This window comes from Solanum lycopersicum, chromosome 6, assembly GCF_036512215.1.
Source record: "Solanum lycopersicum chromosome 6, SLM_r2.1".
In the NCBI taxonomy this organism is placed as follows: domain Eukaryota; kingdom Viridiplantae; phylum Streptophyta; class Magnoliopsida; order Solanales; family Solanaceae; genus Solanum; species Solanum lycopersicum.
Window position 1 is genome coordinate 370,347 of NC_090805.1, and position 27,132 is coordinate 397,478.

Consider the following 27,132-nt stretch of genomic DNA (forward strand, 5'->3'; position numbering starts at 1 on the left):
ATTCAAATAAAATAATACTTCTTTTTTGTCATATGCACATTAGCAATTAAATTTCTACTTGAATTGAATGATCTATAGGCCAAGGGTGGATATTTTTCAATATCAAATTCCCTTTCATCAAGTTAACAAAACTCAAAATATTATTTGGCATTTTTTTTACACCTAATAAACATCTTTAATTAATTCATGGCCATCAACTTTAGAAGAAAATATTATCTCTTATATCATTTTATTGATCTCAATGAACTGGTTTGAAAACTAAAATAATTGTAGAGTGATACTATGTCGATGCAAAATTGTTTCGACGAGTATTATTATGCCCATGAGAAATGATTCTTACAAGTATATGGACCTTATGAGTCGCCTCGAATTTCGAGATAGATCTTTTCATCACCTTAGTAATCTTGGAAGGATATCTTCCCTCCAATTATTAAAATCTTTAATATCACAAACCACATAAATAAATTTAGATACTAAAAAGCAAAGAAACTTTTCTGCCACACCCCATACTTCTTTATTTTATTCACAACAACCATCATTTTTTAACAACAACTTAAATGGATTGGATTATTTTATTTTTGAAACTTCAAAATAAAACTTAAGTGTTTGAAGTCTTACTTTCTTCACTTGATCAATTCCTTAGAGAGAAATTTGTTAGATCTTTCATGCTTCCTTTGAGGTAGTTGCATTAGTCACCTTCGAATGTGAGTGAGAGATTGTAGATCATTACTTTTTATACTTTCGAAGATATTCTTTTTATGTTAAAATAAAGTTTCTTCATTCATGATTCTGATACCACGTTGTTGTTCGAAAATAACACCTCAAAAGTTTTATTTGCAATTTGCATTACACAAATGATAGTCATATTGCAACTTGTTTACCCATCTTATTTTTCTTTATTAACATGTTAGAGCTACAAACTCATCTTTCAATACCTACACCAACTATCTTCAAAAAAAAAACAAATAGCCTTCAAACAAATAACCCTTTGTTAGCCAAAATTGTGTTATATATCCTGGTTATCCAAGCAATAAAACATAGGAAACATCTTATTTTCTTCTTGATCATCAGCCATCCATAGAGTGTTTGGACAATAATCCCATATAGGTGATGACATAATTTGTTTAGTACTCTTTGTTTCATTTTCTTCTGACAATTCAATGTCTTTCCATATATCATCCATAGAGTATACCTTCATGTTTTTTCCTTTATCATGATCAACAACTTTCTTTTGTAGTCCACCTGTATCGTAGAAGTTTCTTTCATTGTTTTTCATAATGGGTGTGAAATCCACATCAGGACTATTAGATGAGAAAGATGAAGTATTAGAGAAGGATGAAGATGGAGAAATAATAGATGATGCTTTTTTTAACTTCCTCTCATCTTGAGCCTTCTTCCTCATATGAGTTCTCCAGTAATTCTTGATTTCATTGTCAGTTCTCCCGGATACTTCCCTCGCAATTCTTGACCATCTAAGTACATAAAGGAATTTAATTATATTATATTCATAGCGCGGTTAACGAGAAGAAATTAAAACACATAAAAGAAGTTTGAAGTATGTATAGTCAAACCTATTTCCCCATTTGGAGTGGAGTTCAAGAATAAGACGTTCTTCTTGTGGAGTCATCTTTCCACGTTTGAGACCAGGATGTAAGTAATTCACCCATCGTAATCTACAACTTTTTCCGGTTCTTCTTAAACCTATTTACAAAACATAAATACAAAAAATTGTATGTAGAAAAAAAAAAGAGTTAGAATTTGTTCAATGAAAATAAGATTTCATGTCTAAGACAAGCCTACCTAATTTATATGTCTCCCTCCAACCTTAAAAACCTGAAACTTTGGCTAAGAAATCCCATCGTCGATCGCCTAACAAGTTCACATAAAATGCAAGTTGAAGGTCTTCTTGTTCCATCCATGGTCCTTTTCTCATAGCTTCTTGTGCCATCTTCTTGCTCTTTTTCTCTTTTGAGTTGTCTCCTTAGCTATATCTAGCTTAGCCTTTTTCTTTGAGTCACTTACTTTGTTGGTACATAGTGTTTATGTACATGGATGATATTTATAGTGGAAAATATACTCATGATCAAAGGCATAAACGGATAGGATGTTTTTTTTAAAAATATATGTGGGTATATTATAGTCCATTACATTGGGGGTCCCGTTTACTATAAGTTGATTGTATTAGTATAAGGATATTTTATGTTATAATTAATATAATTTTAGCGATAGCAAGTTAATGTAATTTATAGAAAAGGTGTAGCGGCAGAGTTAGAAATTTTTTAAAAGATATCTAAGAATATTGATGTGCGATTATTAAAAAGAAATATTTGGTGTTTAAGATCAGAACTCCTGCACTCAAATGTACACTCATTATTACTACATCAAAGGCATAACTTTTGTCAAGGGTGTTCAACTTTAGATATATATCTTTCAAATGTACTACTTCCGTCCATTTTATATGTCACCTTTCGAATTTCAAAAGTCATATAAGCCTATCTTTGACCATATATTTTTTATAGATAGTTTAAACATTTTGAATTATCAATTATTCTGAGTACTTTTCACGTAGTTTACAAATATAGAAATTTCATTTTTTAAAAATTGAATATTCCACGTGAATCTGGCCAAACTGAAACTATTTGACTCTCAAAACATAAAAAGTGATATAAATTGGAACAGAGTGTGTGTATATATATATACACACACATGTTTAGAAGACTCTCACACATATCACTAGATTATTAAGTCTGAGTTGTAAACGTTCATTATTATTTTTTTCTTAATTTTTGTGATGTTTAATTATTGCATATTGATCAAGTTCAACACTAGTGTATAAGGTACGACCATTAAAGGGATAAACCGTTTACAATGGGAAATACGAATCAAGTTCAAGACTTTGAGGTTAAAAATGGAGGTAGTGCAGCCATCAACGACATGTGTCCAATTATGAGGATAATAATTTAGACCCTAATTACTTAAAATTTTATCGCTGGAATTTCGATCATAGTTCAAACGTGCTTATGTGTTATTCCTTTAAGAAACTAAAAGAAAACGATGAAAAATGTTCTAGTATATTGATGATTTATGTGATTTACGAGCTATTGTATAGGAATAAAATTTTACCCAGTGCGTCTCCAAAGAATAACAGTTGTTAATTTCTCTTGTCATCAAAAAATAATAATAATTTATCCTATAATTGTCCTTCATTAACCTATCAACTCATGGCGTTATCATTTGTTTCAAACATATCTTTGGACAATAAAAAATCATTCAACTATGCTTTTGCACTAATTTTGGAAACCACATAGAGGCATATTGTGACTTTTCTAATTGTTCAAAGAGTATCTTTGAAATACTTTAATTGTTTAAGGGTATATTTGACCTTTTAAATTTCTCAAATGCATGCATTAAATTAATATATTTGATATTAAATTTGTAGTTAAAGAAAATATTTTGACCCTTTTATTTAAAAAGATTAAAAAAAAAGAAAAGAGGGGTCCATCATCACTAGCTAGTTCACTTTGTAAGTGGTATACGACGGTCCATTGCCCCATCGTGGTGGAAAGAAGCCAATGTTGCATATATGATGTAAGCCACTAAAAGGAAAGTGCCTAAGTGATGATAAATGTTAAAAATAAGAGGTTGATATGTTGATGCAACTTTCATAACCAGCTCTCCATTTCACTATGACACTCATTGGATCGATAGTATTGGATCTCGATAAATTCAAATTAGTACTGGTTTACATATATTGAAAAGTGTTTCTTATTAAAGATTTTAGCATCTTGAACTTAAAATCACTGATTAATGAAAAAGCATCTCATCGACTACAATATATCCTTTTTTTATGGTAACTTTAGGAAAACTTAAATATGTAAATAGACGTGTGGGATGCACAAGTTTTTCCAACTAGGATTGCTATTTTTAATATCCAAATCCACCAATAAAGGTACGTAAAATATTGGAGGAAGACATTATCAATCGGTCAATGTTCATGGTTACAAACCTTTTAGTAGACGTCTAGAATCTTCCTTCATTTGTCCATTAAGTAGTGCTTAGTTATTCTCAACCTATGGACTATATTTGGTATTGAAATCTTATTAATTCCAACTTTATTTTCATATTCTTCGGAAAGGGTTCGTGATCTCATATTTATTGTTCATTTATTCAAAACAAGAAAAAATTAAATAGTACACAATACACAAATGTCTAATTCAAAAATAGCATATGAGTGAAGAAGGACATGATATTCCAACAGTTCTTTTGTTGAGTGTGCAATCATGACGAAATTGGAGGAAGAAACTATTAAAGCACTATCATCTTTGAATCGGCATTCAAGATTATATGATGTTTTGATGATTGATAAATCATGTATAAGAAACTGATAAAAAATTAAGCTATTTCTTGTATAAGAGACTGGGGCAGCTTTTACGTACCTCAATTAATTTCAGAGATATCTATCATCTCGCATCAGCAACAATGATCATGTAACTCTATCCACCAAGGCTAAGACAGATGAGAAGAATCACCCTACTGTTTTATTTTGTCTCCACTTAATTTTGAATCTGAAACCTCAGAATTCTCAACTACTTCATTGACCACGACCACACTCGTGGTGCATTAATCACCTTATAGAATTTTCTAACAAATGTGCATATCCTCGAAAATACAATGAGATATTTTGTGCTAGGAGCATAAATTAAGTCAAAACACTTCATTGCATGCGTCATTTACTATAAGATGTAATCTTTCCATATTCTTACTTAACCTAATCACTTTAATTAAAAAGGCAAATTCTATTTAACTAAAGTTTAAAGAAGTATCAACCTCAACATATATACAAGTACTAGTTAAACACCAAACATGGTTACGCGGACTTTTACAAAATACAAAATGATTAATAAGAACAAAGAAATCTAGAAGTGGGATATGGCATCATTTCATTCATTTTGCTAAAATCACATTGGAAATTTTGTTTCACAAATTTATAATTATTTTTAACCAAAACCAACGAATACAGACTTAGGCCTCATTTGTTTGAACTTAATAAGGATTTGAATCTTAATAATTTAGATTCAACTCATTAAGTGCATTTGATTTTTAGTCTGAATCTTAATCATTAAAATTCATTTTATTAAGTCCATTTGTTTCGTTTTTTAGAAAATCTCTTAATGGATCTTAATGAGTCTGAATGAATCATATATATAACAGAGTTTGAATATCATTCAGACTCTATTAATTAAAATAATAATTGTTCTTTTCATAAACAAATTATCTTCTTCCTTACTTCTCTTCTGGACAGACTCTATTAAAAATAATAAGTGTTCTTTTCATAAATAAATTCTTTTCTTCGACAAGTTTCAAGTTTACTTCTCTTAATTTTTTTATCTTGATAGTTAGAGTTATGTGAACATTAGTAATTATGCATAGATTAATTGTGCGTGTAGGAATTAGCTATGCATATGTGAGTTATATGTTGTTAAGTTATTTCATCTTCTAACTTTCGTAAAATAATAGAGAAAAGCTAATAGAACTCTGATCTTGTGAGCTATACTCAAAAATTCAGAAGTTGGAAACCAAAATAAGCCACAAAAATATAAAAGTAACTAAAATAAGCCACTATTTTAGTAAGTAACTAAAATAAGCTTAGTGGAAGAAAAAGTTCCACTATATCTAATTTTCTAAACGTTTTCCGTTACTGTCATAACGTTTATTTTTAATATATAACGGAACTTTTTCTTTCACTTTATAAAGTGGAACTTTTTATTCCACTTTATAAAATGGAAGATTTTCTTCCACTTTATAAAGTGGAAGATTTTCTTCCACTTTATAAAAAGTTACCTTTTTATCTTCACCTTCACCTTCTCTCCTTTTTCTCATGGCTTCAAAAAAAATCACTTTGAAAATGGTCATCTGCATCAAAAATTCACTTTAAAAAATAAGTGTTAGACATAGTGATAATCATCTGCATCAAAAGTAGGCGAGACATGAAAATTTGAGGATGTCTCAACATTTTCCGTCATTTCAAAGTGTGAGGACTGACCAAAATAATTATTTAGTCCATAACTTGGAGCAATATTCCTATCTTGCTGAGGTAAACCGCTACAAAATATATAATACTAAGAATAACAAATAATATAAATTAATAAATAATTGACAAAATCAACAAACAATAATTGAAATATAATAATTGAGCATTATCGATCACTATCATTGATAGTTTTGTTTAAATCAAAATCATATCGGCTGGTAAGAGTATTTTGATAATGAGTCATTTTAGGAAAATCAGTAGATTGAGTTATCGGAAATCCATCAATGCTATTATGATTTTCTAATTAGGGATGAACATCGACCGATAAAGGAGAACGTTGTTGACTAATCTTAGGCTCCTTCCTAACATAGATTCCAAGTATTGTTGACTTGATTTGATCTATATAGTCATTTGGAACCCTTAAAAAGTCAGTCAACGATTCATCATTATATATAATTCACTCTCTAAAATTTACTTGTCCTTGTGATAAAAATGAAGTAGGGTATTTTCCGGCTATAATCAAATTATAATCGTACTGTTTATACCCATTCTTTTATAAATTGATGAAATAAATTTATGATATCGGACATTTATTGGATATTTAGCATTGTGTTTGGGAGGACAATTAAAATAAATGGTATTTTCGTCATGTATAATTTCGCCATCCCAATAAATTGAAACTTTAACTTTAGGTGTAGAAGATATTTTTTTTAGATTGAAATGAACAAATATAGAAGACTTTATGTTGTAGGTGCTATCAACTATGCATAAACGTCTTTAAATAGATTTTTCAGAATAAAATAATAAAAATACATAATGAAATATTTTTTTTTGTTTTAATGACATATCAAATCAATATAATTTATATGACAACACTGTAAAAGCTTCTTCAAGACGTGAAAAATATTCTTCTTATAAAGTGTAATAAAAAGTTCTATATTATAAAGTGGAATAAAAAGTACCACTTTATAAAGTGGAAGAAAAAACTCCACTTTATAAAGTGTAAGAAAAAGTTTCGTTATATATTAAAAAGAAACGTTATGAAACTAACGGAAAACGTTTAAACTATTGGATATAGTGGAACTTTTTCTTCCACTAAGCTTATTTTAGTTACTTACTAAAATAGTGGCTTATTTTGATTACTTTTATATTTTTGTGGCTTATTTTGATTCCCAACTCAAAATTCAGTGACACATTTTATCTTTATAGGGCATATTATTTACCTATACTATTTTGAAATGAAATAAATATCGCCTTAAGAAATCATTATTTGGACTTTGGTAATTTGTAATTAGAATTATTTATATATTAGTTATGTGATTTTATATATGAAGATATTAATTATTTCATCTTCTATCCTGAACAAGATAATACTTCAACTTTCAAATATAACTTATATATACATTAATTATGTGATTTTCAAAATCACAAATCAAACCTCATACTAACTTTTACATAAATAACTTATTTTATAATTAGTTGTCAAAACACTATATAACTTATTCAGAATTAATACATAAATAACTTGTCCTAAATACCCCCAACTGTCGGTAGCATGAAGAACCAATTCTTGATAGGCAGAGAAATACACATACTGTCATGTGTAATATCACATTTTCTTTTAATTTCTTTAAAATATACCTATTTTTTCTTCCCTTTATATTTTAATTTTAAAACATAATATATTCAACCAAATCCAAATATCAAAGATGAGGAAAAGGGACAATCATTATTGTTCTTGTATAAATTTAAAAGCCATTGGAGGTGTGATGAATATATTTGAAGGTTGTTGAGGTTTTTAAGTTGATATTCAAAGTGTTAAACTCATGGTAGATCAGCACATAAAAGATGCAAAGAAATAAAGAAAAGAAAATATATTAAGGATATACTTAAATGTAAAGTGTATTTCTGAAATTTTATTCATAGGTCGAAAGTTTATATGCTTTTTTTTGAAATAATACGTAGACCATCATAACTTATATATGTATTAATTATTCAAAAAATAAAATTTCGATGTACTCGACTTTTTAAATATGGCAAGTGTCTTTTACACATATAGATGAAATGAGGAATCCGCCCATACATACCGTTAATTTTGAAAGACCACAACCGATTCTGATAGCAAATGAATGGTAAAAATAGCATGTCTTATAAATAGAAAGTTTTTTAAATTATCGATTGTATCAAAATAATCCCTTATTTCACGATAGTTGGTTAGAATGTAAGTTATTCATTTATAAAATTAATAGAACGTCACATAACTAATTTATGTATAAGTTTTTTTTTAAAAAAATAGATCTTTTATTAAATATTATTCAAATAAAAAACGAGTACATCAGTAATGAGAAATGGAGGGTTAGTATCCCACTCCATCCAACCAGACAGAAATAGAGGCTTTAAAAAGGCAGTGAGCAACCTGTTTCATAATTTTGGATGATTACAAGTAGACACTTCAACTTGTACAAAATTGAACAAGTAAACACATGAGTTCTACGTGGCATAATACACTTAAGACACCACGTAGAGTGAAAATTGTCATGTAGAATGTCACGTAGGACGTGTATATATCTATTTAACTTTATACAAATTTAAGTGTGCTTGTAAGTTATAAACATCTAAAATTAAAATTGGAGAACATAAATATAAATAAAAATTATGTATTATGTCTAATTTGAACTCTTGATAAATATTTATACCTACATAATTATATCATATTTTTTCTATATTATTAATATTTGCATAACATTAACCAGCTACTACTGAACCATCTTTCCTTGAATAGTAATTACTATTGAAAGGGTTTAAATAGTGCAACACATATAGTGAGAACTTAGATAGATGGTGACTCCTTTTAAGTGGTAAAGTTTAGTGGTGGCTTCTGCGGCTCTAGGAAAACTTGGCCCAAGAAAAGATGAACAACATATTGACGTGGATGTCACCACTATTATGATAATTCCACTAAGAAATTAATTTACTTAAATATTTTTAATAAAAAAAAATTATACATATATGGGCAAGCATTTTTCATGATATGATAAAGCAATGGCAATACTATAATATCATTCACCACTTTCCACAATTTTAGATATGACAAAGCAATGCCAAAATACTATATCATCCACCAATCATAATCTACTCAAAGAAGTTACTTTATTATTATATTATTCGATTAATTTTTGTACACTTTAACTAATTTTAAGGATATAGTATTTTTTTATCAATAATATGTAAGTTCTTTGTCTTTATGACAGATGAAAAGAATCACTTAATATTCTTTCATTGTCAATCATATTATGATCATCGAGATCAATTTTCTCACACTTAGACTAATTTCATGACATGTTTATCACCTCCTATCAGGTTCAAATATCCAGTAATTTGTGTCCGAAAACTATGATAGATGGAAAGACCTACATAAGTAATGTTATCTCTGTTGGAAATATTTGAATCCGAGTGCTCATAGCTTTTTGATCACCTTATTGATTATTATGATTAATAATTAACATATTTTGGATTTACTATTCTCATTATTTAATTTTGTACGATATTGTTATTTTAAAAGAAGGAAATTTCTGTGTGTTTGGAGGTAGAAAAAAGTACCAAACATTCAATTTAACTAAAATGACACTTTAGTACATTTACTAATAATAATATTTATGAATATATTTAAAATTGTGTATTAAGAATATTTTAATATGACACAAATCTTTTTTATCAACAAAAGTGGTTTCTTTATGTTTGAAATATTGCGTATGTTTGATTATTTAAAAAATGAGAAAGAATGAACTTTGAAATTTTTTTCCCTTTAAGTATATTTTAGTTTCTCCTGAGGAGTTCGGCATCTAAATAAGCTATAAAAAGTAAAAATGAGTGATTATTTTAGGAAGTAATTAAAATAGGTTTAGTGAAAGAAAAATTTTACTTTATCCAATATTTTAAACGTTTTCGTTAGTCCATCACGGATATATTTTAATATATAACGGAACTATTTCTTCCACTTTATAAAATGTAAGATATTCTTACACTTTATAAAATAGAACTTTTTCTTACACTTTATAAAGTCAAAAGAAAAACTTACATCCAACAAGAAGGCATATTTTTCAAGTTATGCTCTCTTTATGATGTTTTTGTAGTATTTGTCATACAATTATATTGATTTGACATATCATAAAAATAAAAAACTTATTACACAATGTATTTTATATATTTTTTTTAATTTTGAAAGCTCATTCAAGCTCTATTTAAGGACATTTAAATATAGCACATTCAACATCTTTAGTCTTCTATTATTCTTCATTCAATCACAAAATAATGTATTCTTAATCGAAAGTTAGAGTTTCGATTCACTGGGATGACAGAATTACACATGATGAAAATACCGTTTATTATAATTGTCCTCCTAAAAATCATGCTAAATATTCAATTAATATCCGATATCATACAATATTTCTTTCACCAATTTATAAAAGAATGGGGGTATAAATAATATGATTATGAGTTAGTTTCTGTAACTTAGTTTTAATCCGAACCCTGCAACACCCTAATCAGAAACCCTCTGCCAACAAAAGAAGTTGCATATATCCATTATAGATAGAAGTAGTATTTCTTACATGTAAACTTGAGAAAAATGTTAGGTTATGAGTTATCACATTCACATCCTTGAGCTAATGAAGTAGAAAATGAAACAGGAACTGTGTTAGTAACACTTTCGACTTCTCAAATGGAAATCAACCTATCCTTCACACTCTAACACAAGTTTCAAAAGAATGAACAATAAAAATATTACAAGCCCCGAAAATATTTCCTTCAAAATTAGCATTTGCTTGTTCTTCTCGGTGGTTTAGAGATCAAAGAGTGCACCTGCTCCTTGTAAGGATCCCATTTATGAACCACAACAAGATGATTTTTGGCCAGGTTGACCACCTCCAGCTCCTGCGTCTGGTTGATTAATTTTGATAGTTGAAGGCTGCAACATCACAACTATTAGCCTTCAACATAGGGAAAAAAGAAGTTATCTGGTATCCTTTTTCCGTTCTCACCCCAATCTGCACAACTCCTTTGTTTTATTGAGTAGGTTATCGGGTATGAGAAATTCTATTAATTCAACCAAACTAGATCAAGTGCATACCTTCGCTTTGGAGTCTGTGTCTGAAAGCATTTGCTTTATATCCTTTGCTATTGACATGAAAACTTGTTCCACGTTAAGATTTGTTTTTGCACTCTGCATGGGAACAATCTCTTAGTACCGGCACACCAACCAGAAGTTATTTCCATAGGTTCTCACACCATACTTACACTTTCAAAAAATTTGATATCGTACTCATCGGCAAGTGCTTAGCCTTTAGAGGTAGGGACAGCCTACAAAAAGTTCAACGCAGCAGAATATTAGACTTGAGAGGCTCATGCTTAATAATTGAAATACAAATCCAAACTTATTTTTTACACCCTCAACGTTTTTCTTGGTTATGTTGTCATGCATTTTTGATGTTTTTCATCCATCGTTTTTTTTTTCTTTTAAGGATGGGGGGACATGTAAGGTGACTGATAAATAGTTGAGCCAAACAATAACCTACCCTCTTGCTTTCATCCATATCAGTCTTGTTCCCTACAAGTATTTTGTTGACATTGTTTGAAGCATGCAGCTCAATGTTACGAATCCAGTTCGTGATGTCTGCAAACAGGTACAAGACAATTACATTCCATCCACAAGGGGGAAAGGGAACCATTTCTTAAAAAGAAAAAAAAATGGTATTCTCCTGCACAAGAAACTGATGACAGGGCTATCTGGGGTCATCCAAAAAATTCACCAGAGTCAACTAAGGTGAGCTCATAAAGAACTAAATTTTCGATGACATGAATACTAGGGGAAAGAACCTTACTGTTAAAGGAAGATTCGTCAGTAACATCATAAACCAACAATATACCCATGGCTCCACGATAGTAAGCTGGAGAAATTCTTAAACACAAAAAAGGAGCCAAATAAGTACACAGGTAAAACATAAAGCAGGGATCTAAAATGAAATGTTCTTTTATAAGAAAAAAACAAGCCAAGTATTATGAAGAAAAGGAAAATGTATAAATGTTTCCAAACTTGGTAGCTTACTTCTTTCTTTTGAGAATACTCAAGCTTATTTAACTTTCTACTAACTTGATACGTGAGGTACATTATAATTAACTTTGTATTTAGTGAGGCCATGGGATGAATGACCACGTTAATCTGTAGGGATGTTACAAAAGGCGACAATGACATGACAAACAGTAAGCTTTTAAAGACAAAAACATGACACATTAATTAATAAAACAAATGAAGGGTTCCTTCCTGCTATAATGAGATTGTTTTGTACAAATTTCCTGTTATGATGACCTTAATTTTGTATCATGAAAAGATAATTTGGTTAAAAGTCGTAAAATCTTACCCGTGGTGATTGTTCGGAACCGTTCCTGACCAGCCGTATCCCAGATTTGTAGTTTGATCCGTTTCCCTTTGAGCTCAATGGTCCGTATTTTAAAATCGATCCTGACAGAAAAATAACAGTCATTCAAACTTGAGAAGCATTTAATTTAGAAGTAATACCAAGTATAGAACACCCAGAAGGAGAGAACTAACCCAATGGTGGTGATAAAGTTTGTGGTGAAAGAACCATCAGAAAAACGCAAAAGAAGGCAACTCTTACCAACACCTGTAGAGTGCACATCAGAGCAAAACAGAAAACTCAGTCATCTTTTTCTATAGCACTAACCAATGCAGAGACATTAGATATCTCCAATCACGATGAAGAAGACGCATAATACAAACTTGCCCAGACTGGACAATATTCTGAAAAAGGTTAATGCAGGAAAAATATTTATGGAAAAATGTTTGTGCAAATGAAAAATGTACTTGGTGAGAGGATTATGTGAGTGAAAGAGACTGCTTGGTTGAGAAGGTCACTCAAGCAACTTAAATCAAAAAAGTTTCTTGAATTTTTTTTCTCAAAGTCCCTATTCCTCCAAACATCTCCAAAATCTTTTGAGGGGAAGGATATAAATTCTTGTGTAGTTACCAAAGAGAAGCAGAGTGAGATTGTTAGTGCTAACTAAGCTGGTGACATAAGTTTCTCATCAGGAGTAGATGAAATATTTACCACCTTTTATGATAGCAGTAATAATCTCTTCTTTTTTGGAGAAATAACTGTTGCTGCTAATCATAAAAAAGGTGGTAAAATATTTTATCTACTCCGGATAAGCAACTAACATCTCCAGCTCTCAGTGGAGTAGACAGAAATATGTATACAAATAATTTGGCCACATTGGTAGGTCGTCCTATAAATCATGTTTCAGCTTCACATAAAGGAACATCTAAAATTCAATGTAGTTGTGCAATCAAGGGTATAATTAAGTAACTAACTAACAGATGCAACAAACAACGCATGTATGATAATGACATGGATAATCTCCTGGGCTGGCTATTCAGCTAATCATAGCCTCCACCGTGATCCCATCAGAACTAATTTAAGTCCAAGTTAATAGAGTTGAGTCATCTCACCGTTTAGAAATCAAACATGCTTGCCAAAATGAATCAATGAGAACAACCAAACTAAGATAATTCAACTGAGCATCCACAGTAGCTGGTACAACTAAAAGTGGCCCAAAAAACGAAGAGATTAAAATAGCAAAATCAAGCAACCAACCAAAATCACATTTCTTTTCCTTCTCTTCGTAATCAAGTTGATTGAACTCTCATACCCAAAACTCATACTTCTGCATGCTACTCCTGGTCCTAAAGTTGCCTTCAAAAGGATATGTAACCCCACGCAATAATTAAGACTCTACGGTCCAAGCACACACAATAACTAATGCCATATTCTTTTAATGATTCAAAAGCAACAGTTATGAAAACAAAAGCTGACAATACAGATCCCTTTAGGCATGCAGACTGCAGCCTACCCAAGAATAAGCTTCCCTCATGTATCTAAGACATTAAGTAAAGGGTTTATACTATCTGGTTCTGTAATGACCCGGAAGGTCATTTTTGGAAATTTTGAATATTTGCTTAACTTGAGTTAATTAATGAATGAAGATTGCATGTGAATTAAAAAAAAGAATTTGAACAGAAAATTACGTGAACTGTTAAAAAAACCATTTGAATCATTAGTGGATCAATGATTGGTTCATGATGAGCCAATCATTAGTGGGTCAATGATTAGTTCATAATGAGCCAATCATTAGTGGGTTGAAAAAAAAACATAATGTAGAATACGTAATGGCATCATTAGGCGTAAATTTCAGAATATTAGTTATTATATTATGGTTCAAGTTTTGATATATTTATAATAGAAGAAGAGGGCAAAATTCAGCGCTACAGGGGAAAGCTTTCGCGTTATAGTTAAAACCACAAACCTTCTTTTTAGTTCCTGGGAAACTATATTGCTGCTAAGATATGAATATCTATAATACTATAATGTATGGTTAGAAAGCAATAGGAAACATTGGTTCTTAAATAGCTATGGTAGACAATTTGTGGTGGGTACGTAATGATTGACAATGATTACCTTTTTGAGGATTCAATAATAGGAATGAGGAAGGATATATGTAGTAAATTCATCATTTTAAATAGTTTACATTCTGCAGACTATATTTTGTAGTTAATTTATTTCGATTTCGATTTTCACTATCATATTATAAGTATTATTTAATACATTGAGATAAGGGTTTGGTGTGATGAGTAAATTGCTAATCTAAATTAATATAAGGGTGGGGTGCATAATTCCTACGAATTATAATAGTTTCTATGTTTTAATTTCAGTTTGGGAATACATCTTACAATCGTGTTGTAACTTCAATTCTTTTAATATGCATTGAGATATGTAATGTGTATTATGTTATAGGAGAACTATTAGGGTTTTAGTGTTAGAGAAATAATGACTTAATTTTACACTTTAAATTTAAGAAATATGGAATTTGACATATTAGTTGGGATCAAGACTTAAGAACATGAATATAGTAATATGAGTGTTGTTAGTATTAAAATCTTATTATAATTCCTCACTTGAATAGATTGCTTTGAGTGAAAGTTCACCGAAGGGAGAAGGCTCAAGTCCTGAATTGATTGTTCTACTATTTGAGGCAAGTGGATTTCTAAACTCTTGTTAAGTGTATGAAATGTGTGTATTTCCTTGTGGTATATGTTTTGGAGTAACAGGATTGGTGATAGATTGACTTGTCCACATTGATTAATTCTAATGATGAAAAAAAAAAGGGATAACAAAAGGCAATGTGATTAATTGTTTATGTGTGATGTGTTGAGAAAGGGTTGAAGGTTTATTGAATCATTGTTGATGTGATTTCATGCTTGTGTGGTTATGAACTGTGCAATGTTATTAAAATGGTCATCTCCTCATTATTTGTGTGAACTTGTCATCTGCATTATTATGAGGCATTGGTGGTGACAAGTGTTATGTGCATTGAGAAAGAATGAGTACTTAAGAGGATGTACCATTTCGAGGGATGTATTGCGCGCCGCAATGGATACTATATTTCGAGGGATGTATCGCGCGTTGCGATGGTTACTATTATTGAGGGTCGTGTTGTGCGCCGCGACAGATGCATGGATAGCGGGTGTGTATCACTAGGTCAGACATGCATCATTATACTTGACATTGCATTCCATTGCATTGTCCATACTTATCATTAGTAAACTTGATATCGTGTTTTGTTGATCTTCTGATTGTCTTTCTGTGAAACTTGTGATTGACCAATATTAAACTTGTTATTGCGGATATATAATTTGTTGAAGTATTATTGTTGAGGATATGTAATTTGTCAAAATGTTGTTATTGAGGATATGTAAAGCGTTGTTGTTGAGGATATGTAATTTGTTGAAGTACTATTATAGAGGATGTGTAATTTGTTGAACTGTTGTTGAGGATATGTAATTTGTTGAAGTATTGTTGTTGGGGATATGTACTTTGTTAAAGTGTTGTTGTAGAGGATATGTAATTTGTCTAAGTGTTGTTTTTTTTAGTTACGTGCTATGTAAACTGTGAGTTGTTAGGTTGGGCTGATGTTTATGTAGGTTGTAGTTGTGGAGGTTCGGTTGGGGGTGGTAGGAGTACCCGTATTTCATCCCCTTAGCTTGTGTTTACAGGTTTACTTGCTGAGTACCGTGTGGTTTGGTACTCACCCCTTGCTTCTACAAAAAAATTTGTAGGATATGAGCCTGGATTTTTGTTGTACTTGTCATTCTCTTCTTTTCCGAGGCTTCTTGGAGATTTGTGAGGTAGTTGTTTCCATCTCAGCAGACTTTCTTCTCCATAATTATGATCTTGTTCTATTCTAGAATAAGTTCATTTGAGACTTGATTTTTTCTTTTGAATCAATTCTAATACTTTAGAGGTTTGTACACGTGACAATTAGGTTTTGGGGTATAATGTAAGTCGATAGTAAATTTTCCGCATTTTGTTGTAATAAGTTGAGTTTTAGGCTGACTTGTCTTGGTGGGATAAGATAAGTGTCATCACGTCTTTTTTTGGGTCGTGACAGGTTCAGGATGAACTGCATTATGAAAAGTACTCCCTCCGTTTCAATTAGTTTGTCTTAGTTTCACTGAGCACAGAGTTTAAGAATGTAACGACCCGTTTAGTCGTTTTGAGCAACAGACTTCAATTCTGGAAAAACTGGCAGAAGCGACGGACCCCACGACGGACCGTCATGGGCACGACGTACCGTCGCAGGGTCTCGTTTCAAAACACTTAGAAAATCTGAAATTGGGTGCTGAAATCGACTCTCTGAACTTTGTGACGGAATGGCAGGACGGACCGTCACAGGTGTGACGGACTGTCACAGACCCTTGGTGGAAATTTGGGTCTCTGAACCTTGCGACGACCTGCAGGACGGACCGTCGCAGGCACGACGGCCCGTCACAGGTTGCGCAAATCCCAGGCAGAATCGGATTTCTGGTTAAGTTTTAAGGGACGTTTTGGGACTATTCTTTCCTTAATTATAGATTTCGTGGGTTTATATTAATAACTCAAATTCTTGGGGGTTAAAAGAGGTAACCCTAAGTTAATTAGTGGGGTATTATTGCCATCTTTTATTCTTAATTGTATACTAATTAGGGTAAAAGAAAGAAGGTTTGAATAAAGAAAATTTGAAAGAACAAAGAAAAAGAAAGAGAACAAGGAGAGAGAAATTGATCGATCAAGAGGCAGAGGGAATATCAAAGCTTGGGAAATCGCTTGTTGATTCCAATTCTTCGGTGGAGGTAGGTTATGGTTTTCATGCTTTCATAGTAAACTCTTAATAGAGAATGATATGTATTGGTAGTATTGTAAACCCTACTATATGCTTAATTGTATGTTTGCATGAATATGATTATGTGATTGTGATAAGATAAGCATGATGAAAATATTGAATCCCAAATCTTGAAAAGAAACTTTAATATACATTATTAATGATGATGCCTTGGTATAGAAGAAGGCTTGATGAATTAAAGGAATGGGATTGATGATGCCTTGGTATAGAAGAAGGCTTGATGAATTAAAGTAATGGGATTGAGGATGCCTTGGTATAGAGAAGGCTTGATGATTTACAGAATGATATTAGTGGATCGGAGTGTCACATTCCGACACATAAATTTAGTGGATCGGAGTGTCACGTTCCGACACATAGATTTAGTGGATCGGAGTGTCACGTTCCGACACATAGATTTAGTGGATCGGAGTGTCACGTACCGACACATGTAGGGGATCGGAGTGTCACGTTCCGACACATAGAATTAGGGGATCGGAGTGTCACGTACCGACACATAGTGGTAGGGGATCGGAGTGTCACGTACCGACACAAGAGGAGGAAAGATAATGAATTTTGAAAGATGATAATATACTCAACTTAATAAACTTAATTCCCAAATGAGTATGGTGTTGAGGCTTGAGCCCTCATGGATGAACTTGATGGTGCTTATTGATGATTATAGTACTTGTTGTTGTTACATGCTGAGTTTTATAGTTGATTTACGATAATATTTGATATATATTGTTCCTTATTTTGAGTTGGCCGATGATATCTACTCAGTACCCGTGCTTTGTACTGACCCCTACTTTTATTGTTTTCTTCTTGTTTAATTGTGGAATGCAGCAAACGTGCCGTCATCTTCGACTCAACAATAATTCAAGTCAGTCTTCGTCACACCGGATCTTCAGGGTGAGCTAACGCTTCTAGCTTGGACTGGATCTCCTCCTTCATGTCTTGATGCCTTGAACCTCCGGCACGGACTAGCTTCTTATGTATTTTTTTATTTTTATTTTTTTAGCTTTTAGAATACTCTTAGTTTAGTCATTTGATTGTAGATGTTCTTGTGGTGATGACTTCCAGATTCTGGGGATAATGATAAGTTTTTGAGTTATAGAAATTGATTATTGATTTTACTTATGAGCTTAAGTCTTCCGCATTACTTTCTGTTGTTATTGCATTGAAATGTTAAGGTTAGATTGGTTGGTTCGCTCACATAGGAGGGTAAGTGTGGGTGCCAGTCGCGGCCCGATTTTGGGTCGTGACAAAGAATGTAAAGAAAATTAATGAATCTTAAGGTTGTTAACAAAAAAGATGTATATTATACTAAAATGCCCTTTAATTGTGTGGTCATAAAGATGACATGTGGAATTTTACAATTAAAGAGTTGTCAAATTAGGAAAGAGTATTCTTTTATAAACTGGCTAAAAGGAAAAGAGAAACAAATTCAAACAGAAGGAGTAACTAATATGCTTCTTGATTGGCTACAAAACCTTATCATCTCTTCATTGCCTCTAGGGAAAGATTTGTTACTTTCTTTTTCTGATTAGTCTTGTAACACAAATTCTCTATTATTCTCTGTAGCTGAACTTTCTTATGTAATAAGGAAAGAACTTAGTACTGAAATAGAGTTGGCAAAAACATCATAACCAGAATCATCCATATAAGAAAGAGCAAGATAACGATGTTATTTAGGAATAGAGGCATTTCTAACAACGGGACTGGCAATAAAAGAGACAAGCTACTCCAAAGACTCTTGGAGTTATCCCCCACCATGCTCATATTGTTACTTGATGAGCTTAGTTCTACCTAGTATGTAGCATATACCCACCACTACACTCACGACCCATATAGACATTAATAAAACAATACCATATCCTGGTCATTTGACAAGTCATACATCAAAATCCCACATTAACCTACGGCAGTCCGCTGTTGGTGCAGCATATACTGTTCTGTATGTTTCAAAAACAAGTCACACCCAAGGACAAATAATGGGGAAAAAAGGTCCAGCGAAATAGTAGGCAAGGCCATTAGAGGTTAATCATCTGCATGATCATGAGAAAATAGAAAAGTTCCACAGAAAAAGAATGCAGAAAAATGACCAAATCTAATAAACTTAAAGTTGTACTTTTGATATAAAAATGCATGACTCATATAGATGTCAACAATACGATCCTCGATACAGTCAAAACTCGGGATGAATCAACATTTTACCAATATGTGATTAGATCAAAGGATTAATAGAGAAAAATCTCATAAATCACTTACCGCTGTCGCCTATCAAGAGGAGCTTTATAAGGTAATCATAATCTGCTCGTGCCCTTGCCGGTGGTGCGGCCATTGAATAATCAATTCAAAATCACCTAACACTTCGATTAATTCAATATCCACACACACACCTCTCTGCACACAATCAATCACAGAAATCAATTAAGCAAAAAACATTAAATTTCATCCATATATATACATAACGGAGCGGCATTGGAGTGTTTCACAAGCAGATCTAGGATAGAAACAATTGCAATTATATAATGCATCCATTGCCATCAACTCCAAACTACATATAAAATTAATCAAAAAAAAATTGAAAAATTTATGCACTGATTTCAAATTCTTGATTCAGGAGAGAGAGAGAGAGTAGAATTACCTTTGCACGTTAGCGAACTGTTGGCAATGGCACCGAGGAGAGGGCGGAGGGTGAGAGATATTTGCGGTGCTCACGCGCTCGCGAACAAATTTTGAAAAAAGAAGTGTGCGTCGCGGCGAATTATTATTGGGGGAATTTTTCTTTTATATTGGGTATGTTTGTTCGTTATAAATTGGTAATGGATGTTTTGTGTAACTTGTTTTTAGATATGAATACTGAATATACATAATAAATATTTAATTTTAATAAAAAATTGAATATTTATTAAAAATGATTAATCAAATAAAATTATGATTTTAAATAAATGGAAAGCTTAATATACTTATCGGTGATAGTGGAGATAGTTTGTAATGGTAATAGTTATTGTTAGCGGCTGGTGAATGGTGATGATAGTTGTGCATGGAGGTGGTGGTTGTTACATTGACTATCATAATGGTGAAGATTACTGTTATCCAATATTATTGTATTGTACAAGCCACGAGTTTGAGAACAAGCATTGAATCTACATATATCATAAAAGGATGTAATGTAGAGAAAATTATGTGTCAATGTATGAAATGTACTGAACATTTAAAGAATACTAACATAATCATATTTTGAGGCATATGTAGGAATAATAACATAAGGTTTCCAAAATCACACACATCAGAAAAGAACATTAGAGAAAACAGATGAAGTTAATGCATAAGTATCATTTAAACTTCGTTAAAAACATATACAAGGATGAGCCTAATCCAGTAGCCTTACATGACCATATACATAATGAGACCATATTTGTAATGTCTGAAATAAGCTTTTACTAGTCAGGACAGAAATATAAATTTGACGTAACATAGCCCTCCAGCTACCTTAAAATCAATGACATACTATAAGAACCAAACTAAAGTCTAACTAAATGCATTTCATAAAGTCCATTAGAGACGGATTTACCAACTGTAATCCAATATTGTTGTAAGTGCACTAACTGCGAGTCTGAGAACAAGCACTAAGTCTATATGCACCATAAAAAGATGCAACGCAGAGAAAAGCATGTGACAATGTGTGAAATGTACTGAACATATAAAATAATATTAAAAAAATAAGTTTAGAGGGGAGAGGAGGGGTAATAGGATCTTAGTTTAGTTAAGGTGTGTCTCTGGAATTTCGGTCATTGTCTAGGGGGTATTTGTGCATTTTACCTATGAAATTATCCCTGGTTAGACATAAAATATCGAAAATTGTATTACCAAAACAAGCAAAATTTTTTGTATTTGGTATGGTATTTGGGAGTAAAATTTTAGAATTATAATAATCAGATTTGAGTTTGTTACGAGGTGTTAAAATCATTTGGTATTCGGTATTTTTCGAATATCAAATTATTTACTTAATGAAGGTCATATATCAACATATTTATTACTCATTAGTACAAGTCCAAAGAGTGTTAAAGAAAAAACATGAATAATCCAAGTACATGTCTTTTAGTTGTATCACTTTGCTTTTCTTGATGTCGTGTTGATGTTCTATTGTATAGTGTGTCCACATTAAAGAAAATAGAAATAATTTGAGAAATAATATTAACTTTGTAATAAAATTAGCTACAAATTCAATATGGTATCACCGAATATCGTGTCAAATCGAATTTAATATATAGTTTCTTGAATTACAAAATCAAAACTTGAAAATTAATATTTGTTATCTACTTTTAACTATGGATTACCGAATTATCAAATCCCAACTTAATATCCAATGTCCATCCCTAAAATTATACATTAATTTTATAAGGTGTATAAATATTATTTCTAGTAAATATTTGGATAACAAATGCATGAATGAGTCTAAAGGGGTAATTCAGTCAATTCAATGAAGCACGTGGCGTGTTATAATTGGTACAACTATCTGTAGCTTCAAAGTATGACCGCCATCATGATATTTTTCGTAGGGTCAGTGGGGTAAAAGTAGGGGTGGGTGGTATCCACCGAATAGCAAGGGTAGAATTCGGGATTCTTCAGACAAATTGCCTTTGTTATCTCTACAAGTCTTCTTCTAGTCCTCAACGCTCCCTCTACCTTTTTTTTGTTCTCTCTCTCTACATCTGCATACGTTCAAAAATTATCAGCTCAGATCCTTCGGATTCATCATGGTAAGACTTAATTTTTGTTGATTTATGCTGTTTTGATTGTTCATTTTTTTGCTGTGAATTCAACTTAGAACGAGATGAATCGTTGAGTATAACTACTGGTTTTGTTTTGTTAGTTTGTTGTACTTTATTTGTGTGCTGATCTTTTATTTTTGGCGATTTGATCTGTGAATCTGTGTGTTTTGTGTGGTGGAAACCCTAGGTTTTGGTTTAATGATGATGGATCGGATTCGATGTTGTTCAATCCATGGGATTTGAGTTTGTTTTACTGGTTTGATCCATGAGCGTTTGGTTGTTGAGGTCTAATTAATGATGTTTGTTTTACTGATTTGATCGATGAGCATTTGGTTGTTGACTACTTGTCTATAAGCGGAGTCTGTTTTACTGGTTAGTTGTTGAGGTCATTTTTTCTAAAAATGGAGTCTGATGAGAATTTTTTGCTGGTTTCATCCATGAACATTTGATTGTTGAGGACGTTTTGTCAAAAAAAAAGATGGAGTGGTTTGATCCATGAGCATTTGGTTGTTGAGTTCATTTTGTGTGAAAATGGAGTGTGGTTTACTGGTCTGATCCGTGAACATTTGGTTGTTGAGCTCATTTTGTGTAAAAATGGAGTGTGGTTTACTGGTTTGATCCATGAACATTTGGTTGTTCGGGACGTTTTGTTGGAAGTTTTACTGGTTTGATCCATGAACATTTGGTTGTTGATATCTTTTTGTTTATTATTTGAAATTTATCCAGGTTGTTAGGATGTAAGAGCATGCATATTTGTTGTGTATATATGGAGTAGAACTTTTTCAAAAGTATGGAGTCCATATATACAGAGTTGAGATTTTTCCAGAAAGCAGTTATGTTTAGGAACTTGAAATTCATTTCTCTCGAGAAGTTGTGGACAATGTCATCAATATGTGGTATTCAATTTAAAGAACGACTAATTAAAATTTTCTGTACTTAGTATATAGTTTTTGTTTCATTTCCAAGCTGTATGTGGCTTCTGTTTTCCATGCCATTCTTTCTGCCAAGCTGAGACCTACTGCCCTTTGAAATAATGGAATTCATTGTTGTGCTAAGTGATTTTTAGTTGTGAAGCAAGTTTTCCAACTACCTCATATCAAGTCCACTCGATAATTTCCTGCAACACATTTTGATTTTCTTATTGCTAAATAGGGAATCATCTTCGTATTGTCATGTTGGTTTTTTTAAAAAAAATAGCTTCAGGGCACGATTGCTCACATTGGGCTAGTGCATATTCATTTATCAGATACAAGTAGAAATGATGTGTATTTTCTTAACTACAAATAGGAGTGTATTTTCTTGTTTGTTTGAAGTTTTTGAAATTAAATCTCTTGTGCATTTTACTTCCTCATTTTTCAAAATCTTAATTCATTGTTGTCAGTTCCATGAACAGAAAGGCATGAAACATCTTCATTGATATTGGGTGAAGCAATCAATGCCAACACTAAGCCTCATCTTCATGAATTTCTTATATATATCTACTTTATTCAAGCTATTGTTTCAGAATATTAATCATAGTTTAACTGTTATATTGGTTGTCAACCAGCTATGCTTTGATATAGTTGGAATCGTTCACATGTACATTGTACAAGTATCTATAGAATAATTTGGTTCTAGTTTGTTGTAATGTTATTAAGAAACTTTATTCACCTTGGATTTTCTTTGTAGGCTAACGCTGCATCAGGCATGGCTGTGCACGATGATTGCAAACTGAAATTTTTGGAGTTGAAAACTAAAAGGGCTTTCCGCTTCATAGTATTCAAGATCGAAGAAAAGCAAATCATTGTGGAAAAGCTTGGTGAGCCAGCTGAAAGTTATGAGGACTTCTGTACACACCTGCCTGCAGATGAGTGTCGTTATGCAGTCTATGATTTTGACTTTCTGACAAAGGAAAGTGTCCCAAAGAGCAGGATTTTCTTTATTGCATGGTATTGTCAACTGATTGGCTTTGTTCTTAGTATAATCAAGTATTTATATGCTTGTATTGCCTGTAGTTATCCCCAAAAAATGTGCTTTTATTGCTCGTCTTTGTAGTGTGCTCACTAACTGTTCATATTTGTTTATGGTCTGTGTGTTTTGCATAGGTGTCCCGATACCTCTAAGGTTAGAAGCAAAATGATCTATGCTAGTTCCAAGGATAGATTTAAGAGGGAGCTGGACGGAATTCAGATTGAGCTGCAAGCAACTGATCCTACTGAGATGGGTCTGGATGTTTTCAAAAGCCGTGCCAACTAAATAAACATCTCTAGTACAACATTGGATGTTCTCTTTACTTTGTGGAAGAGAAATGTTAATATTTGTTGGGACAGGAGGGGTCGGCTTTGTTGTTAAACTCTATTTGAAAGGCTTGTCAACTTGTAGACATTATGTGGTTTTGATCTTATTTTGTGATGTTTGTGTGTGGAACTCATACCATAAGTAGCTTTTGGGGCTGGTACGAATCAAAATTGTTACTGGATTGTTCCTTCTTTTGACTTTGTATGTTCTGTTGCAACTTTTGTAATCCATTTATTCATTATAATGCTGGTTGGTTGGCCGCTGCTGCGATAATTTTCTGTCGTGCACTCGTGCTTAGATGGTATTCTTAGTTTTACTTTAAGTTGGCATTAGGATTTTGAATTCTTCTTGCCTCTTATCAGTTTGATTACTATCTTGTTGGTGTGATGATAGCTTGATACTGACATGTTTGTAATTTTGAGCCAAAGATTTTATACATATAAAACGTGTGCTTCTGAGACAACACATGTTGAATCAATAGGTGATGATAGTTAACTCCTTAAAGATAATTTACGTGAACAATAAATCCACGGGATTAAGTAAGTAAAAGAAGATTTTATAATATTGCTCCAATTCTGGAGGAAGTAATATTTATTGAATGAGTTAGATTATCTAGCACTATACTTGAGAGAATGAAATTTATAAATTCACTCTTAATGCTTAGTATTAAGAATGATTTTATTGATATAAAGATTTGAGTTAAAGTGATTTTATTGATATAAAAATCTAAATTAAAGTGACTTTTTTTATCCAAAACAAAACTTTATAACTTTGCTAGATAAATTTCTTAACTTGAGTAATTTTTTCAAATATTAACTCCTTGGATTATAATTAGATGAAGAACGAAAAAGGAAACAAAAGTAAAAAAGAAGAAAACTAAAGGAGGATCAAATATACAAAAAGAAAAAAAAATCATTTTAAACTTTGATGATTCTAAATTTAAAGAAGCAAAAGGAACTAAAAGTAAACGAAAGACCAAAAAATAAAATAAATAAATAAAAAATCAAAGGGAAAAAAATAAAAAATACTAACGCCGTCTGTGGGGATCGAACCCACGACCACGTGGTTAAAAGCCACGCGCTCTACCACTGAGCTAAGACGGCTCTGATGACATGTTCAACTAATCGTTAATACTAATTCAATGAAACTTTAAATCAGATAAAAGTGGAAAATAGCAAGCATTATTGATGTAGTACTTGTTGGATTCGGTTTTAAGTATCACCAACTACATACGATAAATCTTATCTCTATCTTTATGGATAAAAATTTCGTTCTCGATACACCCTTAACAAGAGTATCACCGATGCCACTTTAAGCATTCTCATTTTGAAGCAAAGTGAATCATGGTGGGTATAGGAGTGTGCATGTGTTGGTTTGGGTAATTTTTTATTTTTTTTTTTGCTAAAAAGAATAAATATATCTTCGAGCTATTGTAAATGATATCTAAATATCCTTCATCATATTTTTAGGACGCTGATGTCCTTACCGTCCAAATTTTGGGACGTATATACCCTTTCTACTAACAACGGGACACGTGTCACAATCTAACCCAATTTTTATTATAATTTTAACCCATATTTAAATGATTTACCCAATTAATGAAAAGCTTACTCAAATAACATAATACTCACCCCAAATTATAATCCGAAACCCTCAAACACAAGTCATTTTATCTTACTAGTTATGTATCATATTTATTGATTTCACATAAAAAAAATATTATACATTAAATACAACGAATACATCAAAATCATTGTATCTTACTAATTTCAACATGTGATGATGTGATAATAAGATCATTCAAGATGTATTATCAAACAAATTTTATCGTAGGAATTAGAAGGCTATGAAGTGAGACAAACTGCTCTAGCAAAGATCAATATTTTGATGCTATCAATCTTGCAATCCCTGTTTGGATACAAATGTTCACTAAGAGACAATAACAAACTATTTTCGACACTGTAATGGTGAAAACATCATTCACTAACTTGATGTCATAGTTAATGATCACGATAGCACAATGAAATGGATGACAATAACCTACTAAAATATCTGAGTGAAAATGGTACATACTCTAAGGTCTAGAGCTTATCTATTTAATTTGGTTTGATTTTAGAAATTTAACACTGACTAAATTGATTTGATTTTGGTTTTAACCAATAACCGATCCAAATTGAATCATGAACACCCCTAATCATAATATCAAAATATTATTCTATACATATAATAAGCTACACTTTTAGTTTATAATACAGATGAACTTTTATCGATGCAAATCTTTATTTTAGTTATTTTACCTTGCACAAAAATCAAATACTCCATTTTGTTTCAACTTGTTTGTCCTACTTTTCTTTCTTAGTTCATCTTTAAACAAAATATTGTAATTTATTCTTAGCAACTTTTTAATTTCAATGACTTTTGATATATTTTGAGATATATTTGATTTAAAATTATAATATTCAAAAGTTTATTTATTGTCTTAAAACTTTGCATCAAAACAAAACAAATAAATAAATTGGAAAGAGTAATAAATAAATAAAATAAAATAAATTACAATAAAATGCAATCATGAACATACTTAGGGCCCGTTTGGATGGGCTTAATAAAAGCAGCTTTAAAAAAGTATTTTTGAAAGTGCTGAAACTTATTTTTAAAATAAGCAGTTATGCGTTTGGATAAAAGTGCTGAAGTTTAAAAAAAAAGTTGTTGATGTGTTTGGCAAATAAGTACTGATAAACAGCTTTTTAAATCAAAATGTCTGAAATACCCTTAAAA

General features: G+C 31.7%; 3 protein-coding genes and 1 non-coding gene across 5 annotated transcripts; 1 reads left to right on the plus strand and 3 right to left on the minus strand.

The window, feature by feature from the left end:
- Positions 1–803: 803 nt before the first annotated feature.
- LOC101250698 (transcription factor MYB48-like) lies at positions 804–2,058 on the minus strand. The gene is made up of 3 exons (XM_019214156.3): positions 1,834–2,058; positions 1,572–1,701; positions 804–1,472 (listed from the first exon to the last, which is right to left on the minus strand). Exons 1-3 carry the CDS (start codon positions 1,946–1,948, stop codon positions 1,007–1,009), a joined length of 711 nt encoding a protein of 236 aa, XP_019069701.1. The 5' UTR covers positions 1,949–2,058; the 3' UTR covers positions 804–1,006.
- An 8,669-nt stretch (positions 2,059–10,727) lies between these two features.
- On the minus strand, positions 10,728–20,090 carry LOC101250995 (ras-related protein RABE1c). Its single transcript, XM_069298934.1, is given in 9 exon segments — positions 10,728–11,076; positions 11,160–11,252; positions 11,327–11,389; positions 11,605–11,702; positions 11,911–11,976; positions 12,448–12,548; positions 12,639–12,711; positions 19,571–19,705; positions 19,950–20,090. Coding segments are annotated over 8 exon segments (666 nt in total). The 5' UTR covers positions 19,644–19,705; positions 19,950–20,090; the 3' UTR covers positions 10,728–10,977.
- On the plus strand, positions 16,952–24,630 carry LOC101251888 (actin-depolymerizing factor 2). 2 transcript variants are annotated; one of them, XM_069298935.1, is made up of 4 exons: positions 16,952–16,968; positions 21,839–22,068; positions 23,749–24,008; positions 24,165–24,630. In XM_069298935.1, exons 2-4 carry the CDS (start codon positions 22,066–22,068, stop codon positions 24,313–24,315), a joined length of 414 nt encoding a protein of 137 aa, XP_069155036.1. In that variant the 5' UTR covers positions 16,952–16,968; positions 21,839–22,065; the 3' UTR covers positions 24,316–24,630. The 2 variants fall into 2 exon arrangements, with proteins under 2 accessions (XP_069155036.1, XP_069155037.1); XM_069298936.1 differs by lacking the exon at positions 21,839–22,068 and having other exon boundaries at positions 23,698–24,008.
- Positions 24,631–25,388: 758 nt separating this feature from the next.
- Positions 25,389–25,460, minus strand: TRNAK-UUU (transfer RNA lysine (anticodon UUU)). Its single transcript has one exon. It is a non-coding gene; the product is annotated as a tRNA-Lys (tRNA).
- Between the last annotated feature and the right edge of the window lie 1,672 nt (positions 25,461–27,132).